This window comes from Aquarana catesbeiana, linkage group LG02 (assembly GCF_042186555.1).
Source record: "Aquarana catesbeiana isolate 2022-GZ linkage group LG02, ASM4218655v1, whole genome shotgun sequence".
In the NCBI taxonomy this organism is placed as follows: Eukaryota; Metazoa; Chordata; class Amphibia; order Anura; family Ranidae; genus Aquarana; species Aquarana catesbeiana.
Window position 1 is genome coordinate 335,608,873 of NC_133325.1, and position 20,198 is coordinate 335,629,070.

At 40.9% G+C, this 20,198-nt stretch overlaps 1 protein-coding gene across 2 annotated transcripts in view; it reads right to left on the bottom strand.

Annotated features, from left to right (window-relative positions):
- Positions 1 to 20,198, bottom strand: part of CFAP47 (cilia and flagella associated protein 47) — a 769,322-nt gene that overhangs the window by 364,524 nt on the left and 384,600 nt on the right. For both annotated transcript variants that reach the window (XM_073614843.1, XM_073614844.1), the window contains exon 45: positions 14,418 to 14,644. In XM_073614843.1, coding sequence (XP_073470944.1) covers positions 14,418 to 14,644 — 227 coding nt within the window. The remainder of the gene's footprint in view (positions 1 to 14,417; positions 14,645 to 20,198) is intronic.

Below are 20,198 nucleotides of genomic sequence, written 5' to 3' on the forward strand. Positions count from 1 at the left end.
TTGCTAGTGCTACTACAATGCTTTACAGTGCTGCTATATGCAGAACTATATTCAGTAGTGTACTGTATATTGCCACTGATATATTGCAGTAAATTGCAGTTTGTGGGGGTAGAAAGAATGAAGTGTAAGTACCACCTGCATTTACTGCCTTTGATTTAAACAGACCCAAGAGTCCATTTTAAGACTACTTTTCTATTTGTGTCAAAAACAAGTCATGTTGCTCAGTAAACTTAGCAGCCTTTTGGACCTTCATGCCCCTGTTAAAACTAGAACAGTCACCTTCACCCGCTCAGCTCCTTGGTTTACAGATGCGCTTCGTAGGATGAAGGCAGCAGGGAGGGTCCTTGAGCGGCGCTTTAAAGCATCTGGCCTTACTGTCCATAGACAAATTTATCGGGAGCAACAACAAAAATATGCACAGTCCCTCAATGAGGCAAGGTCACAGTTTTATTCCAATGCCATCAGAAATAGCCCAGGAACTTCTAAGCAGCTTTTTTCCACTTTAAACCACCTTCTTAAACCAAAATCCCCTCCACTTACTGCCACAACAGAAGAGCAGTGCAATAAATTTATGGATATTTTTTACATCAAAAATTGCACATATTCGCTCTTCCCTTTCTGGCCCTCCCACCCAAATTGACCCCCCAACATAAATACCATAACATAAATTACATAATAACATAAATTATTCCCTTCAAACTGGTCATGTTCCTTCTGTTCTGAAAAATGCCATCATTAGATCATTGCTCAAAAAACCCACTCTTGATCCCGAAGTTCTATCCAATTATAGGCCCATCTCTAATCTCCCTTTCATATCAAAAGGTACTTGAGAAAGCCGTTGCCTTTCATCTTCAGGATCACCTTAAACACAATAACCTTTTTGAAAAATTCCATTCAGGTTTCCGCTTTGCTCGTAGTACAGAGACTGCTCTCGTCAACAAATAATCTCCTTATATCATCTGATACTGGCTTTCCTTACCTTCTAATGCCCCGTACTCTCGGTCGGATTTTCCAACGGAAAATGTGTGATAGGACCTTGTTGTTGGAAATTCCGACCATGTGTACACAAGTCCGACGGACAAAGTGCCACGCATGCTCAGAATAAATTAAGAGATGAAAGCTATTGGCTACTGCCCCGTTTATAGTCCTGACGTACGTGTTTTACCTCACCACGTTCAGAATGATCGGATTTTCCGACAACTTTGTGTGACCGTGTGTATGCAAGACAAGTTTGAACCAACATCTGTCGGAAAAAATCTATAGATTTTGTTGTCGGAATGTCTGATCAATGTCCGACCGTGTGTACAGGGCATTATTCTTTTGGATCTTTCGGCTGCATTTGATACAGTTGATCATGGCATTCTTTTAAACCGGCTCCATTGCACCGTTGGACTCAATGACACAGCCCTCGATTGGTTCAAGTCATACCTCACAAACAGGACAGAATACATCTCCCTGGGCCACTCCTAATCAAATCAAATCCGCATATAGTTACCTGCGGTGTCCCCCAGGGGTCAGTTCTTGGCCCCATTCTTTTTATTCTCTACCTTACTCCCCTTGGCCAAATTATTAGCCGCCACAAAATTTCATTTCACTGCTATGCCGATGACACACAGCTATATATCATCCCTATCAGTACTCACCACCTGTCTGTAGGAGATAAAGGTATGGATGGAGCACAACTTTCTTCAACTAAATAGTTCCAAAACTGAAGTTATTATGATTGGCACTCCTTACCAGACTAAATCATCATCCATAACCAGCATTACCTTTTCTGGTTCTAATATCCCCCTTTCATCAACAGTTACAATTCTAGGTGTAAAAATGGACTCCCAACTCACTTTTGAAGCCCATATAAATCATCTATGTAAGACTTCTTTTTACCACCTTCGTAATATCTCTAAACTCCGTTCCATTCTTTCTTTCTCAGATGCTGAGAGGCTGTTTCATGCCTTTGTCTCCTCCAGACTGGACTACTGTAACGCACTTCTCATCAGGATTCCTAGAAAGAGTCTGCAGAGGCTTCAGTACATCCAAAACTCTGCAGCAAGGATCCTGATGGGAGTGCTGAAACATGAGCACATTACTCCCAATCTCCACTCACTCCAATGGCTTCCTGTCTCCACCAGGATTGAGTACAAGGTTTCCCTTCTTACGTATCAATGTATACATGGATGTGCCCCTTCTTACCTCAAAGAACTTCTTAAACTACAAAACACATCACGTTCCCTCCACTCCGTGCACTCAAACCTTCTTCAAACACCTAGAACTAGACTTAGGACAATGGGAGATAAAGATTTTTGTGCAGCTGCCCCACGCTTGTGGAATGCCCTACCTGACATTTTGAGGGCTCCTCAATCCATTGACTGTTTTAAAAAAAGTCTTAGGACATTTCTTTTTAGCAAAGCTTTTTGCTCTTCTTAGATGTTTGTTTCTTTGTATAAATTGCTCATTTTAACCTGGAGCGCTTTGAGATCTTTTGATGTAAAGCACATTATGAATAAAATGTATTAGTATTATTATTATTATTATTGTTGCTGCTGTGCACTTTTTTTTGCCATTATTGGGGGGGGGGGGTTTGATTTTTCTTTGTTTTGTTTTTGTTTGTTTTTTATAAAAAGGAGGGTTTAATTTGCCTGTATTTTGGGATGGATGGTTGGTGTTTGTTTGTTTTTTTAAGTTATTTTGTTACTTTGTCTCCCAGGCACAGAGTATTGTGAAGTCATGGTAAGCTGCAAAACACCCTGTTTTCCTCCTCATTCACAGATATTCCTGCTGTTGCCCCATAAACTGGCACTAAAGAGTTTGTTGAATTGTTTTGCACACAGCATCAGCCACTTGCTGCAAAACAATATGCAGCAATTAATTGCATCTGAGGTTGAGGAGGAGAGCAATACACTAGATGTAGTAAAGGAGGAAAGTGAGGAAGAGGTACAATATTAGTAAGGCAGGATGTAAGCCAGGGGCAGCTCACAGAGGAGTGGAGGGAGCAGCCACCCTATTCAACTGGATAGGAGAGCTCCATGGGTGCAGGCTACTGTTACCTCCAGGCCTACTCCACAGAGCTCAGCTGTGTGGGCATTTAAACATGTTCTGCAAATTGCACCAGTCACCTCTGTCAGCAGCATCCCAAGTGTGGTAATAACATCTGTCATTTGGGTACCACATGTATGAAAAAACACGAGTGCTCACCACAAAGCTCAGTGAGAGTAGCACCTGAGCAACTCCTCCCTTTGTACTCTACCACCAATATACAAGATTCACTATCAGCAGCCTCAAGAGAGAAGGATGAAAGCATTTCAATAAGTGTCAGTGGTTTACCTTATTGCACTTTCAGGGGGAAAGAGGTTCAGAATAGGGACACACAGAGAAGGCTGCAACCATACTTGCACTCTCCCAACCCCACCCTTCCATCTTCAGCTTTAGGACTGAGCTTGCAGATTTCTCTGGAGCAAAAGAAAAAGTATGGACCCAAGTCCCCCCCCCCCCCCATGTCTAGTTTCTCAATGCCAGTATGGAAAATGTATGGCTTTACAGTTGCAGCAGCAGCACAAAAAAAAGAATTAGGAGGAGGCTGAGAGCAACAGAAGGTACTTATCTGAGTCAAGAATATATAATCAAATAGATTTTTTTTTATTAAAGATAAAGTCTGCCTGCTCTCTTCCTTTTGAATTACAAAATAATTATTATTTTGTCCTGTTGCATACCTCAAAAAGAAAAAAATAGAATTTGATTATGTGTAGCTACTATAAATAACTTTTGGATTATGTGTCAGAAAAAAAACTGTTGGATGTTATAGAAGGAAATATGATGTATCTTTGCTTCTACAATTAAACCCCATTAAATTCTACGCATCAAGCCTTTTTAATCTTGATACAGTGGGGGTCATTTACTATAGAGCTGATAATTAGCGGTAATTATCACTAATTAGCGCTAAAACAGTATTCACTATAGCGCTGGTGAGAAAATACTCCCAAAATCAAATTTACTATAGTTCCCTGAAACCAAATAGCGCCCAAACCCTTACTTTGCTAAAACCTGAAGTAGTGCACATGGAAATAATGTTTAGAGCATGATATAATTGCCTAAATGGTACTGAAATATGCGGTATATTATTTAAAGATAATCTGCTTTTAAACTGTGTGAAAAAGTGATTTCTACAGTGAAATATCTTTAAAAGTCTGAGAAGTGAAAAATTCCCCATTTTGGACAACTAGGTGCCAACACAACTGAGCATGCTCAGACCTGAAAATAACTCTCATTTTAACTCAAGTGTCTTTTTTAGCCGGCACTATAGTAAATACCAAAATGAGAGCTAATTAGAGAGCATTTTTTTTAAATGAAAATCTGCTCTATTTTAGTCCAGATGAAGTATTAGCCATTGATTCTAATGGAACAATTCTAACTTTCACAAAAAAGCCTTTTAATGTTGAGATGAAATGTGTCTTTCTCTGAAATAAATTTTCCTTTGCAACATTGTTGCTTCTACTTAAAATATTTTGTTTTTAAGAATACTAGAATGTGGAATGTTTTGATGTTTTGGTAAAATATATTTTTCTCTGTCATTTTCACTTGTTACTCTTCATCTCACAACAGTCTTTACCCCAAACTCACACAGGTGTCTTTACAATCCACAAACAATACCATTGCTGATACAAATTTAAAATGAATCACAATTTTTTGTGCTTTTTAATATTTCCAAATATTCATAATTTGAGCCCAAAAAATGTGATATGTGTACCAACATCAGAAAGCAAAATGTAATTCCCAAAAATTTGAGGGTAATATTCTACTCTCACCCACAAAAAAAACACCAAATATCACAGAATAAATCAAGAAGAATAACTCTTGAGTAATGTAATTCCATCACCGGTATGTCCAAAGAAATGCAGAATTTATGTTTTTATGTGTAGTTATGTCTAGTTATGTGTAGGAGGTTCTCACACGTGGCAACTCCGTGGCTTAGAGGTTAGAACATCTGCTTAGTATCCCTAAGTGTCTGGGTTCAAATCTCAACCATGTTGCTTTATGTAGAGAAGTTGTCTAATCGCCCAGGTCCTATAACTATGTCTAAATGTAGTATTTATGTGTAGGAGGGTTCCACCACCATTGTAAGTCTTTTTGTACAGGATGGGGAAATCGCTGCCTTTTTATTCAGGTACTGCGAGTCAGTTTCAGCAGGCGTGAAGCTGACGAATGTGCTAGGTACCTTCAACGGGCAGCGTAAATTTTGGGTAACCTTTAGGGCGGATTCAGAGGGTATAGGTGGCGTCAGGCACCCCCCTCAGTCCTTTTCCATCGGAAGGAACCGTGGCTATCTTTGGTACCCTGGCCAGCCCCTCTTCTGCAGGCAGTGCTTTGCTTTCCGGCACACCAAGGACCAGTGCGAATCCGGGTTAACATGCCGCAATTGCTTCAAGCAGGGTCACGGAGCCGGGCAATGTCCGGAGAAGAAGAGCTGCCACATCTGCGGTAATAGGACGCACCTTGCGAGACAGTGCCCGAAGGTAAACAGAGCGGCTGAGCCCACTCCAGAAGCTGTGGCGGTAAAAGCTGTGTAGGCGGGGGGCAAGCAGGTGTTGTCCTACGCGGATGTGGCCAGACTGGGATCCATTCCAACCACCGCGGTGAACTCTGTAGAACAGACCATAGTGCTACCCGAGGAAGTGGTGGTGCGGGCTGATGTCTGCCTACCTATGGAGGGTGAGCCAGGTCCCTCCCCTGTTGACGCCGTAAGGGAGGAGGGGGCCTCTCCTGCACCTGAGGAGAGTGTCCCTGGGCACCTCCTGGCCGAGGGGGAGTCGGAGGGGAGCAGTGAGGAATCGGAGGACTCAGAGGAGGAGGAGGAGATGGAGGTGGGACAGCTCTCCCTAAAAAGAAAGATGGCTGAGTCCTCCCAGGTCATAGGCTCCTTCCCAGACTCTCCAGGCCCTGAAGCATCGGATGTGGTGATTGACTCGGACTCCTCACAGGCACCATCTTATGTGAGCACTGGTCAGGTGTCCAAACTGCAGGAGGTGATGGGGTACTGCAAGGTACCAAAGGGGAAGGCGAAGAAAAAATCTGGGGGGGTGAGCCTGGGGTCAGGGGTGGGACCGAGGACTAGGGCCAGGGATAAAAGTGTGAAAAAGAAGAAATCCTGACAGGAATGTGATCCCTTCTTAATTTTCTATGCGCTTACGGGTATCTTCCCTAAATTGCAGAAGTATTGGGACGGCATCTAGACGGGCAGCAATTTTTAACATCTTATCTGGTTATGCTGACGATATTTTTTGCCTACAGGACTGCAATATGAGGGAGGAGCCATATTCTGCAAGATGGACCCGGGGGGATGCGATATGGTCGCTGGGTCGAAGCAGGAATAGTGGCGTGGGGATTCTGATTAAAAATAATAAAATTAAGATTTTAAGGAAGGTGGAGGTGGAGGTGGGATGATGTTTGTTTGTTACTTTGGAGTATGGGGGTGTTTGTTTTAAGTTATTTTGTGTGTATGCACCAGTTGATAAAAAGGGGAGGTTGGATCTGTTTGAGAAAATTAAGTTTTTTCTGGGGGGGGGAGGGATCCTATTATTGTGTTGGGGGATTTTAATTGTATTTTACATAGTGGGGATAGGTGTGGGGGTGGGGGTGGTGGTGGGGATGTTGATAAATCTGGGAAGGAGTTGGGTGAGATTTTGCGGTTGTTTGGGTTAAGGGATGTGGGTGAAGGTGGTGGGTTTTCTTACTTTAGTGATAAGGGTACTGTAAAATCTAGGATTGATTTTTGTTTTGTTTCAAAAACTTTGCAGCCAGAATCCTTTATGATTCAGCGGGAGCCTTTCTCGGACCATGGTCGGATCGAGTGTGTTGTAAGTATGGAATCAGAGGTAACGTATGGTAAAGGTGTATGGAAGTTGAATGTGGAATTATTGGAAGATGTGAAAAGTGAGTATGTTGAGTTTTTTGGGAAACTTAAAAGGAGGAGGAATGATTTTTTAAGTGTGATTGAGTGGTGGGAATGGGTGAAAGATCAGACTAAGAGGTTTTTTGTAAGAAAGGGTTGTGAGATTGCGAAAAAGGAACGTGAGGCGTATGAATGGTGGCTGAAGAGATTGGAATATTTGGAAGAACTAAGGGAATGGGGAGAGAATGTGGGGTGTGAGTTGGTGGAAGCAAGAGGAAAATTGAGAGTTTTTATGGAACGGAGGGGGGTGGAGATTATGTCACAAGCAAGGATGGTAGTGAAAGAGAAGGATGAGACGTGTACGCATTTTTTCTTTAAAAAGGTATATGGTGGGAAGGTGGATTTGTCAAGTGTGTTGGATGAGAATGGACTGGTGGTAAGTGGGAAAAAGAGGCTGGGAGATGAAATCTGGAAGTTTTATTCCGACTTATATATGGAAAAGAAGAGGGATGAGAGGGTTGAGAAGGAAGTGTTGGAGCAGGTGGAGATGTGTCTGGATATGGAGGATAAGAGTATGTTAGAGGAGAAAGTGAGTAAAGGTGAAATTGATGAATGTCTGGGGAGTATGAAGAAAGGTAAGACGCCTGGGAGTGATGGTTTGCCAGTTGAGTTTTATTGTACGTTTTGGGAGGTGATTGGTGACTGCGTGTATGAGATGGTGATGAAAGTTTTGGAAGAGGGGAGGATGCCTGAATCTATGTTAAAAAGTGTGATTGTTTTGTTGTATAAAAAAGGTGACAAGCGAGAATTGAAAAATTGGAGACCTATATCATTGTTGAATGTAGATTATAAGGTGGTGGCGAAGGTATTGGCAAATAGGTTGCGTGCGGTGGTGGAGAAATTGGTGGGGGAGGAGCAAGCGTGTGCGGTGCCTGGGAGGTCTATCGCAGAAAGTTTGGTGAGCTTGAGAGATGTGTTATGGTTTTGTAAGGAGAGGAAGCAGGAAGTGGCTGTATTGGCTGTGGATTTTGAAAAAGCGTATGACAGAGTGTCGCATGAGTTTATGTTTAAAGTATTGAGGAGAATGGGGTTACCTGAGGTTTTGATTGGGTGGATTAAGTGTTTGTATAGAGGTATGGTAAGTAAGGTGTTGGTGAATGGGTGGATGACGAATGATATAAGCATTAGGTCGGGTGTGAGACAGGGTTGCCCGTTATCACCCGTGTTGTTTATTTGTGTGATTGAATCTTTGTTAAGGATGTTGATGAAAGATAAGTGTGTGAGAGGGGTAGAGGTGCCAGGGAGTGGTGGCAGGGTTTTGAAAGTAATAGGATACATGGATGATGTTACGGTGATTTGTAGAGATATGGCAGGTCTGAAAAGAGTGAAGTTGTTGATTGAGATTTTTTGTATGGCAAGTGGTTTCTGTGTGAATAAGGGAAAAGTGAGTGTAAATTGTTTGGTGTATGGAGGGAGATTGAACAGTGTGGTTGGAAGTTTTGTGAGGGTGGAGTGAGGATTTTAGGTGTCAAGTTTGATTCTGATTTGTATGGGAGAGCGAGTTGGCAGGATGCGTTGGTGAAAGTAAAAAAGAAAATTGATTTTTGGTCTTTAAGGACTTTATCGTTGGAAGGGAAGGTGTTGATTGTGAAGGCTGTTGTGATTCCGATTTTGTTATTTTTATATTATGTGTTTCCAGCTGCAGATAGAGTGATGAAACAAATTGTGAGAATGTGTTTTTCCTTTTTTTGGTCTTCTAAGATGGAGAAGTTGAAAAGAGAGAAAGTAATGAAAGGAGTAATGAATGGCGGGAAAGGTATGGTGTGTATTGAGAAATTTCTGGTGGTGAAGTATGTAAGTATGTGTGTGAGATTAAGTGAGAAAGAGAATGTTGCAGGGTGTATGGTGAAATATGCATGTGGGAGTGTGTTACGGAAATATAAGTTGTGTGAAGTTGATTTGAGGAAGCCTGTATGTTTTGTTGCGCCTTGGTTTTATGTGAGGATTGAAAGGTGTATGAGGAGGTATGGGTTGCAGGATGTGAAGCGAGATAAATGGGGTGAGAGTAAGAAGGTTATGCAGATATTGAAAGAAAGGGAGGAGATGGAAGGAATAGGTGGTTTAAGAGTAGCCGAATGTAAGAAAGTCTGGAAGTGAGGTGTGTCCAAGGCTGGCGTGTGGGGGGATTGAGAGGGTGGTACATGTGTTCTGGGAGTGTCGCTATGCAAAGAAAGTATGGAAAAGGATGGAAAAGATGATTGAGGGGTTAACTGGTGTAAATAGTGTAACGTATGAGATGGTGTTATATGGTTTGTGTGATCTGGGGAGGAATGAGGAGAGGTTGTTATGGATTGTTGTGAGTTGTATAAAAGAGTGTTTGTGGGATGTTCGGAATATTTTAATTTTTAAGCAGGAAGTGGTTAAGGTGAAGGAATGCGTGGCCATGGTCAGAGGAAGGATTTACAATTATGCGTATTATGATTATAAGAAGTTAGGAGAGAAGGATGCAAGGAAATTATGGAAATTGGAGGAATGGAAACAATGGTGTATATAATGTAAATATGTGAATTATGTTTTTGATGTTTGTCTTTGAATGATTAACCTTTTTTATTTTTGTTTTTCAGGGTGAGTACAGATGGTGATAAAGGGATAGTGTGGAGAAAGAATATAGGAGTGTTTTTGTTTGTGTAGGGATAGGGTGGAGGGATAGTATATAATAGGGATAGTTTGTCATTTATTCGCTATGAGGGATGGGAGTGGGTTGTTTTGTTAATGTTCTTTGTTATCTTTATTGTTTGTTTTGAAACATTCTTGATATATTTATTGTTGTGAGATGTCTTTATTTTTGCTGTTGTTATGTACATTTTTGGTTTTTGTGGGTGGGGTTTGGGAGGGAAGTGGGTGGGTTTTTGGGAGGGAGGTGGGAGGGTTATGTAAATATTGTAAATACTTGTCTGATAAATATACTTCAATGTTATTTTTATTTATATCCACCACCATTGTAAGTCTTTTCCAGATACACAAAAGTATTGGGACAGGAAGGGGCTTTCCCCAAACTGTTCCCACAAAGTTGGGAGCATGAAATTGTTCAAAATGTCTTAGTATGCTGACGTCTTAAGAGTTCCCTTAACTGGAACTAAGAGGCCAAGCCCGACCCCTGAAAAACAACCCCACATCATAATCCCCCCTCCACCAAATCATTTGGACCAGTGCACAAAGCAAGGTCCATAAAGACATGGATGAGGGAGTTTGGGGTGGAGGAACTTGACTGGCCTGCACAGAGTCCTGACCTCAACACAACAGAACACCTTGGGGATGAATTAGAGAAAAGACTGTAGGTCAGGCCTTCTCATCCAACATCAGTGCCTGACCTCACAAATGCACTTGGAATAATGGTCAAACATTCCCATAGACACACTCATAAACCTTGTGGACAGCTTTCCCAGAAGAGTTGAAGCTGTTCTAGCTGCAAAGGGTGGGCAAAAAATGAGTTTTGAACCCAATACTAATACTGGGATTCCAGTATAGTTCATGTGCATTTAAAGGCAGGCGTCCCAATACTTAGGCCAATATATTGTATATTACTTGTGACACTGAGCATGGCTATGGACTTAGGGCTGGGTCACACCACAGAGATGCAGAGAACATGTGTGGGGCTGCCTGGTGGGCAAGTGGGTAGCAGTTCTGTCTAGCAGGACTTGGGATGTTGGTTCAATTTCCCAACATGCTAATCCTTGTGTTGAAGTTTATATGTTCTCCCTGTGTGGGTTTCTCACCACAATCCAAAGACATGCTGGCATGTTATTTGTCTCCTGTCGAAATAGGTTCTAATGTAAGAAAGTTAATTTTGGACTTTATATTGGAAGCTCATTGCAGCCAGGGACTGATGTTAATGTTTATTAGCACTAATCATGCCCAGGGACTTGGACATTTCAACTTTTAGGGTTTACACTGCACAGGTACATATGCTTAGAAAACTTCTGCTTTGTTTATGTGGATGCAAATGGACTTTGATCTTTGGCCTGTAGTTGGAGATTTGATGCACATAGCCAAGGCTAACACAGTTGCGAATAGTATGTATGTGTTCCTGCTCATCAGGTGCAATCACTTTAGACATACATGAAGAGACAGATTGAAAGATACTGGTGGGCGTGTACTTCTATTGGGTGTGTCAGTGTGCTAACAATACAACCTCTCTTATATAAAGGCCTGCAGTAGGGGGTTTTGTTTGGCCTGAGAAGGTCAGGTTTTTTGCTGTGATTTGTGGGGGAGAAGGAATGATATTGGGAGATTTGATGAAATTCTTGTATATTTTTTCAATCAAAAGTGGGTTTATGTGTCCATGCTGTCAATGTTGTGTGTGTATCGTTCCTGTCTGATTATGCAAACATCGTTTGGAAGCATCTGCTGACCTACTCTTTTTGATCTCGTTTAATCGTGTACACCGAAATGCAGCTTCCAGCAGAACATGGTCACCAATGTATGTATGTGTGGATTGTGGGCTGGTGGTGGGTGTTTTGAATAAGTCTTTTAATATTATGTTGGAATGCTTTGTAAAAATAATGACTGTTAAGTATGTTTCTATAATCTTGCAGATAAAAATGTGATGTGTTGCCCGTTATACACTGAAATTGAAGCTGTGTCCACTCTAAGGTTTTGTCAAATTTTAGATTGTAAGCTCCTATGAGCAGGGCCCTTAAAATCCCATTGCTAAATGTAGCACCATATATCCACCAAATTGGTGCAGTGCCACAAAAAAAATGTTGCATCGATTGGAACAGTGCCATTGTTGCCAATAGTCATGCGATTTGATCTCTCAAATCGCATGACAAATCGCTCCAATGTAAACCTAGGCTTCTAATGAATTTAGCTGGTGGATAGGCAGTGTTGTATGTGTCAGCTTTAGTTCACATGGTGCGATTTGACATGTCAAAGCGGTGACAATTGCACTGTTTTAATTGGTGCAACTTTGGGGTGCAATTTGTATTGCTATCAGTGCAGAAACCTGCACAGATGTCTCTGAAATTCCCCCTGCAGTCAGGACTGACATGCGGGAATGAAAGTGTGTGATTTCAGCTGAACAATTTCCTCCCGCTGCTAACCCAGGGACGTCATTTCTTATCGAACGCCTTTAAATATCATAAGTAGAAATACAAATTTGCATATTTGCAAATAAACAAAATAATAAAATTCTAATAGTGGTTGCGATCAAATATTCTCAGCAGCGATCAAGAGTGTTCCGCCGCTTGATCGTTCTTATGGGAGGCGAAGAAACTGAAGGAAGATAGAAGAAGCATTTAAATAAAGGAATTGTCAAAAACTGTCTCTTGTCATTTTTGACACTTTTTTGTGAAATGGTAGGGGTACTTTTGTACCCCCTTACCATTTCACACAGGGGGGAGGGCCGGGATCTGGGGGTCCCCTTGTTAAAGGGGGCTTCCAGATTCCGATAAGCCCCCGCCCGCAGACCCCCACAACCACCAGGCAAGGGTTGTGGGGATGAGGCCCTTGTCCCCATCAACATGGGGACATGGTGTTTTGGGGGCTACCCCAAAGCACCCTCCCAATGTTGAGGGCATGTGGCCTGGTACGATTCAGGAGGGGGGGGCGCTCTCTCGTCCCCCCTCTTTTCCTGCGGCCTGCCAGATTGCGTGCTCAGATAAGGGTCTGGTATGGATTTTTGGGGAGACCCCACGCCATTTTATTTTAATTTTGGCGTGGTGTTCCCCTTAAAATCCATACCAGACCTGAAGGGTCTGGTATAGATTTTGAGGGGGACCCCACGCCATTTTAAAAAAAAAAATTGGCCGGGGTTCCCCTTAATATCCATACCAGACCTGAAGGGCCTGGTATGGAATTTAGGGGGACCCCACATGTCTTTTTTTTTTTTTTTTTTTTTTTTTTAGTTCGGGGTTCCCCTGTGGGGAATTCCCATGCCATTTTTATCAATGAACTTTTATGTATATTGTCAGACCGGCAATTCATTAATAGCTGCGAGTAGTTTTAAATTACTTTTTTCCTTTGAAATGTCATTTTGCTGTCAGACTGTTCTAAACACGGGAAACATGCACCCCTTTACAGGCATACTATAGACACCCCCCAGGTACGAAATTTAAAGGAATATTGCACTTTTATTGTTTCACTCAAAGCATTATTAAAATCACTGCTCCCGAAAAACGTCCGTTTTAAGAAAAAATTTTGGCATTGATCCATGTCCCCTGGGGCAGGACCCGGGTCTCCAAACACTTTTTATGGCAAAGAACTTGCATATAAGCCTTCAGTGAGAACGTTGGATTTTGCATGTTCGAGCCCTATTGACTTCCACTATTCCAGCATATGTGATCTGACAGGCATTATTGCCGTAATAGCGCTGCTTTCCATTTGCATTAGCGCTGACTTTCTGAGAGTTGAAGTCTTTCTGGCCTTTTTTGAGAGTTATTTTTTGGTACTGCAGGAGAATTTTTTGGCGCTAAATGACCCCCAGTGTCTCTCAAAACTTACAACGTAATTGAATTTTTTTGGCTAAAATATGCATACTCTCTGCTTGCCTCCTATTAGAAGAATTGTGATTGTTTGCATCAAATATATTGCATCTCATCAAAAAGGATACGATTCTCCTAATCAAATCCACACAATTTGTACATAATCCATTAAAAAATACAGTTTCATATAACTTTTCAGGCTGATATAGGTCCACTCTCCAAAAGTACCTCTCATTAAAAGGATAAGATTCTGTTCAGAAAAGCAGTACCATTTTTAGTACCTTTAAAAATACAGTTTTATTTAACTATTCTGGCTCAAATATATTACCTCTTTGCCCCAAAATTGCTTCATATTAAAAAAAGGATAAAATTCTATTCAGCAAATCTTTGAAAATGTTATAATCTGTGTCTGAAAATAAATAGTCTTGTGTATTATGCTGGCTGAAAAAGGCCTACTCTCTGCCTACAAATTTGTCTCCTACAAATAAGGATGAGATTCTCTGCAGCAAATTAATATAATCATTATATTCTGTATCCATAAAAATACAGCTTACAACCTCTATTGCAAAAAAAGTTGGGACACTGTGTAAAATCTACATAAAAAACAAATTGCAATAATTTGCAAATCTCTTCCTCCATCAGAGTTTATAAAGGGCCTAAGGCCTAAGCACTACATCATGGGAAGAGATCAAATGCTCCTCCATACCGGAATGCACCAGTTATTTTGCAGTGACTGTGCCGGAGTAGGAAGGGACTAATTTAAGAAAATTGTATGTTTACCATAAAATAGGCACTCATGGGTTACTACTGAAGAACAAATGAACTTGTGATTTATCTTTACAGTTCACATCAATAAGAAATAAGATGAGAGCACTGGATGGCAATGTTTAAGAAAGATGCAATAATACTGTCATGAGGCAAGAATATCTATAACCAAATCTAAGTGTGAATTTTTGCAGCTTCTCTTGTGCCATCTGATCACGCACAATATTCACATATGTGTACAGGAATTATTATGTAGAACATTTGCCCAGACTACACATGTAACTTACTTCCTCTCTGTTACTGCGAGATGCTGCTATTGCAGCTCGGACACTGCTGCTCTCCAGTGTACCAGTGACTTTTCTGCGCTCGTACTCCTGCGGTGACATCTGTATTTGGGCTGCAATTGCTAAAGCTTTTTCTCTTCTTTCATTAATTAATGGTATCTTCAGATTTTCTTCCAAGACACTGTTTTCTTTACATTTAAAGTAGTAGGTTTTTTTTGAGTGTGTGCTGCCTATAAAAAAGCAATGGAAATTAGCACAAAAACCTAGCAAATATTTTAAAAGGGGTATTCAAGTATGCTTTTTTTCAAACAATATAACAGGAGGTCACTACAGAACTATGTCTTTATTGTGGCACCCGGACCTCAAAGCAGAAATTACAAGAAAAAATGAATAGCACAATAACCACTTGCCGACCAGCTGCCGTCATTATACTGCGGCAAGTCAGCACGTTCCCGCAAATCATTGTAGGTGTATGTCGGCACCTTTAAGGGCTGTTGGCCACCCGCGATCACAGGCACGAGAGCCAGAATGGGGATGTGTGTATGTAAACACCCAGATCCACGTTCTGACAGAAGAGGAGAAACAGATCGTCTGTTCCTAGTAATTAGGAACAGCGATTGGTCTCCTCCCCCAGTGAGTCCCATCCCCCCAGTTAGAAACACTCATGAAGGAACACATTTAACCCCTTGATCACCCCCTAGTGTTAACCCCTTCCCTGCTGGTGACATTTATACAGTAATCGGTGCATTTTTATAGCACTGATCGCTGTATACATGTCAATGGTCCCAAAAAATTGTCAAAAGTGTCCGATCTGCCCGCCGCAATGTCGCAGTCCCCCCAAAAAATTGCTAATCGCCGCCATTACTAGTAAAAAAGTAATAATAAAAATGCCATATATCTATCCCCTATTTTGTAGATGCTACAACTTTTGTGCAAACCAATCAATATACGGTTATTGCAATTTTTTAAATCAAAACAATGTAGAAGATTGTATATCAACCTAAACTGACGAAGAACTTCATTTTTTTACTTTTTTTGGGGATATTTATAATAGCAAAAAGTAAAAAATATTGGCTTTTTTTCAAAATTGTCGCTCTTTTTTTGATTTTAGCGCAAAAAATAAAAACCGCAGAGGTGATCAAATACCATCAAAAGAAAGCTCTATTTGTGGGAAAAAAAGGACGTCAATTTTGTTTGGGTACAGCGTTGCATGACCGCGCAGTTGTTAAAGCGACATAGTGCCATATCGCAAAAAATGGCCTGTCATTAAGGGGGTAAATCTTCTGGTCTGTATGTGGTTAACAGATAAAGTTAAAAAACGGCCTTTTCCCTGCAGTACTTTTTTCTTTCATCAGTTTAATAGCCAGCATCATTCAGCCCACTTCCTCTGAGCTCAGCTCATCCTGGACCCGCCCCAGCCTGTGACTTTACAGTGAAAGGAGAAGCAGCACAGTGATGAATTCATCTGATTAGCTACTTGTGCTTCTACTTCCTCTTATGAGCTGACAATACAGGGAATGCAAGCTCCAGTGCAGGTATTTACACTGTCCTTTAAAAATAAATTTAATGATGTATTAATGACTACAGAGCTACACTGATTTGTGTATTTTTTAGCTGTCTAGAGTTCAGCTTTAATCCATTCTTTGTGGGTTTTTTAAGAGCAATAAGCAGAACTTTACAATGTAAACCAAATGAAATTTAACAGGAGCATGTGGCATACAAATGGAAGGAACATGTTTCTTGTTCTAATGCATCAAGCCTATCTCTATCTCTCATAAAAATGTTGTTTGGAGTTGGTGACATTTAATGCATTTGTCACAGCAGTGAAAGGTGAAACCACGAACCTTACCATAAGACCGTACCCACTTTTGCTAAATTATTATGATGGGTGTAGAAAGCGGTCCTTCGGAAAAATGATAGAAAAGTGTATAAACTGTAGACACTAGATAACAGAAGGAACATATACTGTATATACGTGTACATTTATCACATAAAGGAGTAAACATATTTTTTGCACTTATAAGAAAGCAGTACAGCGCATAAATTAAATGAAATAAATAAAACTAAAAAGTCCAATAAACAGGATGCAGGAAAAAGTCCAGTGATTCCTCCAGTGACATTAGTGACATGAGAATAATGCAGGGTGACTGTGGTGACAAACGTGGACCTCCACCTCCGGTGATACTGGCCGCTCACCTCAATAGATGGACCCCTGAGTAAATCAGTCAGGTCAAAACAGCCGTTCCCTCACAGGGATAATGACAGGAGGAGATATATAAGCACGGTCAGGCATCAGCAACAGCAGCTGTATGTGTAAAAACTGGGCTTATCACATAGGGGGAGACCTTTTTTTTAAGGCTCAACTTGGTATTGCCGCATACTTAGGGAAAAAGTGTGCCCCTAAATTATGGGTTTCCTTATCTTTAAAATTTTGGCCTTTTACTCCCCTTGCAGTTTGATTGTGGTGTTTGCAGATTTATTGCAGATTTATTGCACTATATAATGCAAACAAAAACAAGTAGTTGCATCAACTTCATATAACTCTCAAATTTATAAAAATAATAAGATAGCACCAAAAAATTACCAAAAACCGATGCAGATAAAATACTGTGATTATACAGTAAGTGCTCTAAAACAATAGTATCTTTTCTCTTAACATACAACATAAACTTATTTAACCTGTTTGAACATTTTCTTTTATTCTCTATATATTTTTAAATTATGGTCTTGAAAAAACCTTGATCACATCAGAGAAAATGGATTATACCTTTAATTAAAGAACACTTTGAATTGAGTTGTTAATTAGAACAATTAGTCAGTTGTTTCATGTAACAAAAATAGACTAACCTTGGTTTATTTCATAAAAAAAATTAAAAACAGTTTTCGGTTAATCTTTCTGGAGAGAAGGGCTAATATTTGCAGTCATTTAGTATTAAAGTCTCCAAGGTCAAATGGGAGACTTTGCATGATGTGGTCTTCTGAGCAGAAATATTATTTTTATTACTATACAGGATTTATATAAGACCAACAGTTTGTGCAGCACTTTACAACATGAGAGCAGACAGTACAGTTAAAATACAATTTAATACAGGAGGAATCAGAGGGCCCTGCATGGTTAGAGATTACAATCTAAAAGGGAGGGTCAAGTGATACATAAGATAATAGCTGTGGGGCATAAGCTTATAGATAAAATAAAAGTACAGTTGTTAGGTGGGAGCAGAGTAGGCTTCTCTTTAGAGAAGGGTTTTCAGGGATCGCCTAAAAGCAAGCAGAGTAGGAGACAGTCGGACAGATTGGGGTAGGGAGTTCCATAGGATGGGAGAGGCTCTGGAGGCAAGCATTGGAGGCAAGCATTGAGGAGGTGATGAGGGAGCTAGAGAGCAGGAGTTCTTGGGAAGAATGAAGAAAACAACGAGGTTGGTATTTTGAGACTAGGTTAGCGATGTAGCTGGGGGCCGAGTTGTGGATGGCTTTGTAAGTTGATGTTAGTATTTTGAATTTAATTTGTTGGGTGAGTGGAAGCCAGTGGAAGGATTGACAGGTCTCCCACCTACTGAGCTACAACAGCCCAGCACAGCAATGAATGTCAAACAAGAATGGGGAAGATCCACCCACTACCAATAAGGATGCCTGTAGTGTTTTGGAAAGTTTTGCTCCCATTCATGCTTGTGTGACAGAGGGAGAAGAATTTATTTATTCATTTCTATGCTGAGCTACTGCTGTTGAGACAATACCACTATGTCTAACAATTGTAACGTGACCTTAGCCTAATGGTCAGCTGCATATCTAACACCATGAAATTCATTTACTAAAGGCAAACAGGCTTTTACCTTTGCAAGGGAAATTTTCACTTTTCAAAGAAACTCTGCTGATTTTTATCACCCAATCATTTGCAAGCAAAAATTCAGTGTTTTTTCATTGCACATGATTGTGTATCCTTTGTACGGTGACATTTTACCACTGTCACTAAGCTAAGGAAAAGTTCCCTTGCAAAGGGAATAGCCTATTTGTGTTTTTTAAATCAACCACTATAGCTACCATCTTGTATTTGAGTATATAAAGCAAGTTTCAAACAGCTTAATAATTATTGGAACAATCACCATCAGCTTTGGATGCAAATTTTAAGACATACCGTATATACTTGAGTATAAGCTGAATTTTTCAGCACATTTTTTTGTGCTGAAAATGCCCCCCTCGGCTTATACTAAGGTCTCCTTCCTTACTGTGTCCATCTGCAGCCTTACGATCTCCCGGCTGTCCTGTCACGGTTTCTGCCTGCAGTGTGGTAATGAAGGGTAATGGTCTGGGGGAGGAAGAAAGGAATTAATTCTCTACGATCTCCTGGCGCTGTGATATGTAGTCTAGTTGGTTGGTGTGCAGTGTACCAAAGCCCCGCCTTCTCCTCGTCCTCATCCATGATAGGCTGAACACTGACTCCCTGCTGGGAGTTAGTGTTCCGTCTTGGACAAGGACTAGTAGGAGGCGGGGCTTTGGTACTCTGCATGGCCACCGACTAGACTACATATCACAGTGTCGGGAGATCATAGAGAATTAATTCCATCCCTCCTCCCCCAGATCATTACCCTTCATTACCACACAGCAGGCAGAAACCTTGACAGGACAGCTGGAAGATCGTAAGGCTGCAGATGGACACAGGCTGTGCCGGGAGATCAGGTACATGAGGCAGGGAGCTTTCCCTGATGACCAATTAAACTCCACTGCAGATGCCTGTAAACCCCCACAGTAAATGCAGCGTTACATAATTGAGGACAGTGAGGCTGAGGCATGCAGATGGGCACAGTGAGGCTGAGGCATGCAGATGGGCACAGTGAGGCTGAGGCATGCAGGTGGACACAGTGAGGCTGCAAATGGGCATTGTTGACCCTCTTTTCCACTTACAGTAGCTGCTGCATTTCTCACCCTAGGCTTATACTCGAGTCAATAGGTTTTCACAGTTTTTTGTGGTAAAATCAGGTGCCTCGGCTTATATTCGGGTCGGCTTATACTCAAGTATATACGGTACATATATAAATACATTTTACAACTACAGTATATACATACTTTCCTTAAATTAGGAAAACATTTGCTTGTTTTGAAGATGTAATACTTTATGCATTAAGAACTGTAAGGGCTTATTTTGTACTCCTTTAATCCACATCACGTTTATACGTTTATGAGGGACAGTCATACTGGATTTTTTTATTAAATATGCAGGGCCATCGTTCTTTTTGGTGTAGTAGAATTAATATGGTTAAAGCTGCAAATATATATAAATCATATAAATTATTAGTGACAATGATCAGTCCGTAAAGGTGTCCATATAGGAATAAATGTAAAGAAGTCATTGCAAACGTGTCCAAAGATGATGGACGACCAAACACCCAAGTGCACCTTCCACCATGATAATACAAGATGTACCCTTGCCAGATATCTAGACTCCACGTTATAGGAGCCTAGTCTAACATGGATTCACACATCATGAAGGATCTATCCACTGGGTATGAAGGTAGGATATCGTCACAGCCATTAGTGCTTGTTTTTCCACTCTCTCTCATGAAAGTTATGCAAAAAAGGCAGAAAGTTGCCACAATGGGTAAAACCGTGGTGGTTTTATTGAAAAAATGCTATTAAAAGTTATCACAGGTTGAATACACTGTATCACATAAATACAAGTTCCTACATAAAAATCTGCAGCTCAAGATCAAAGTAGCGTGGTATAGTTGAACATAGACTCTGCCCTACTAGGTCTGTCATACATGACGTCATCAGGGGGCATCATGTATG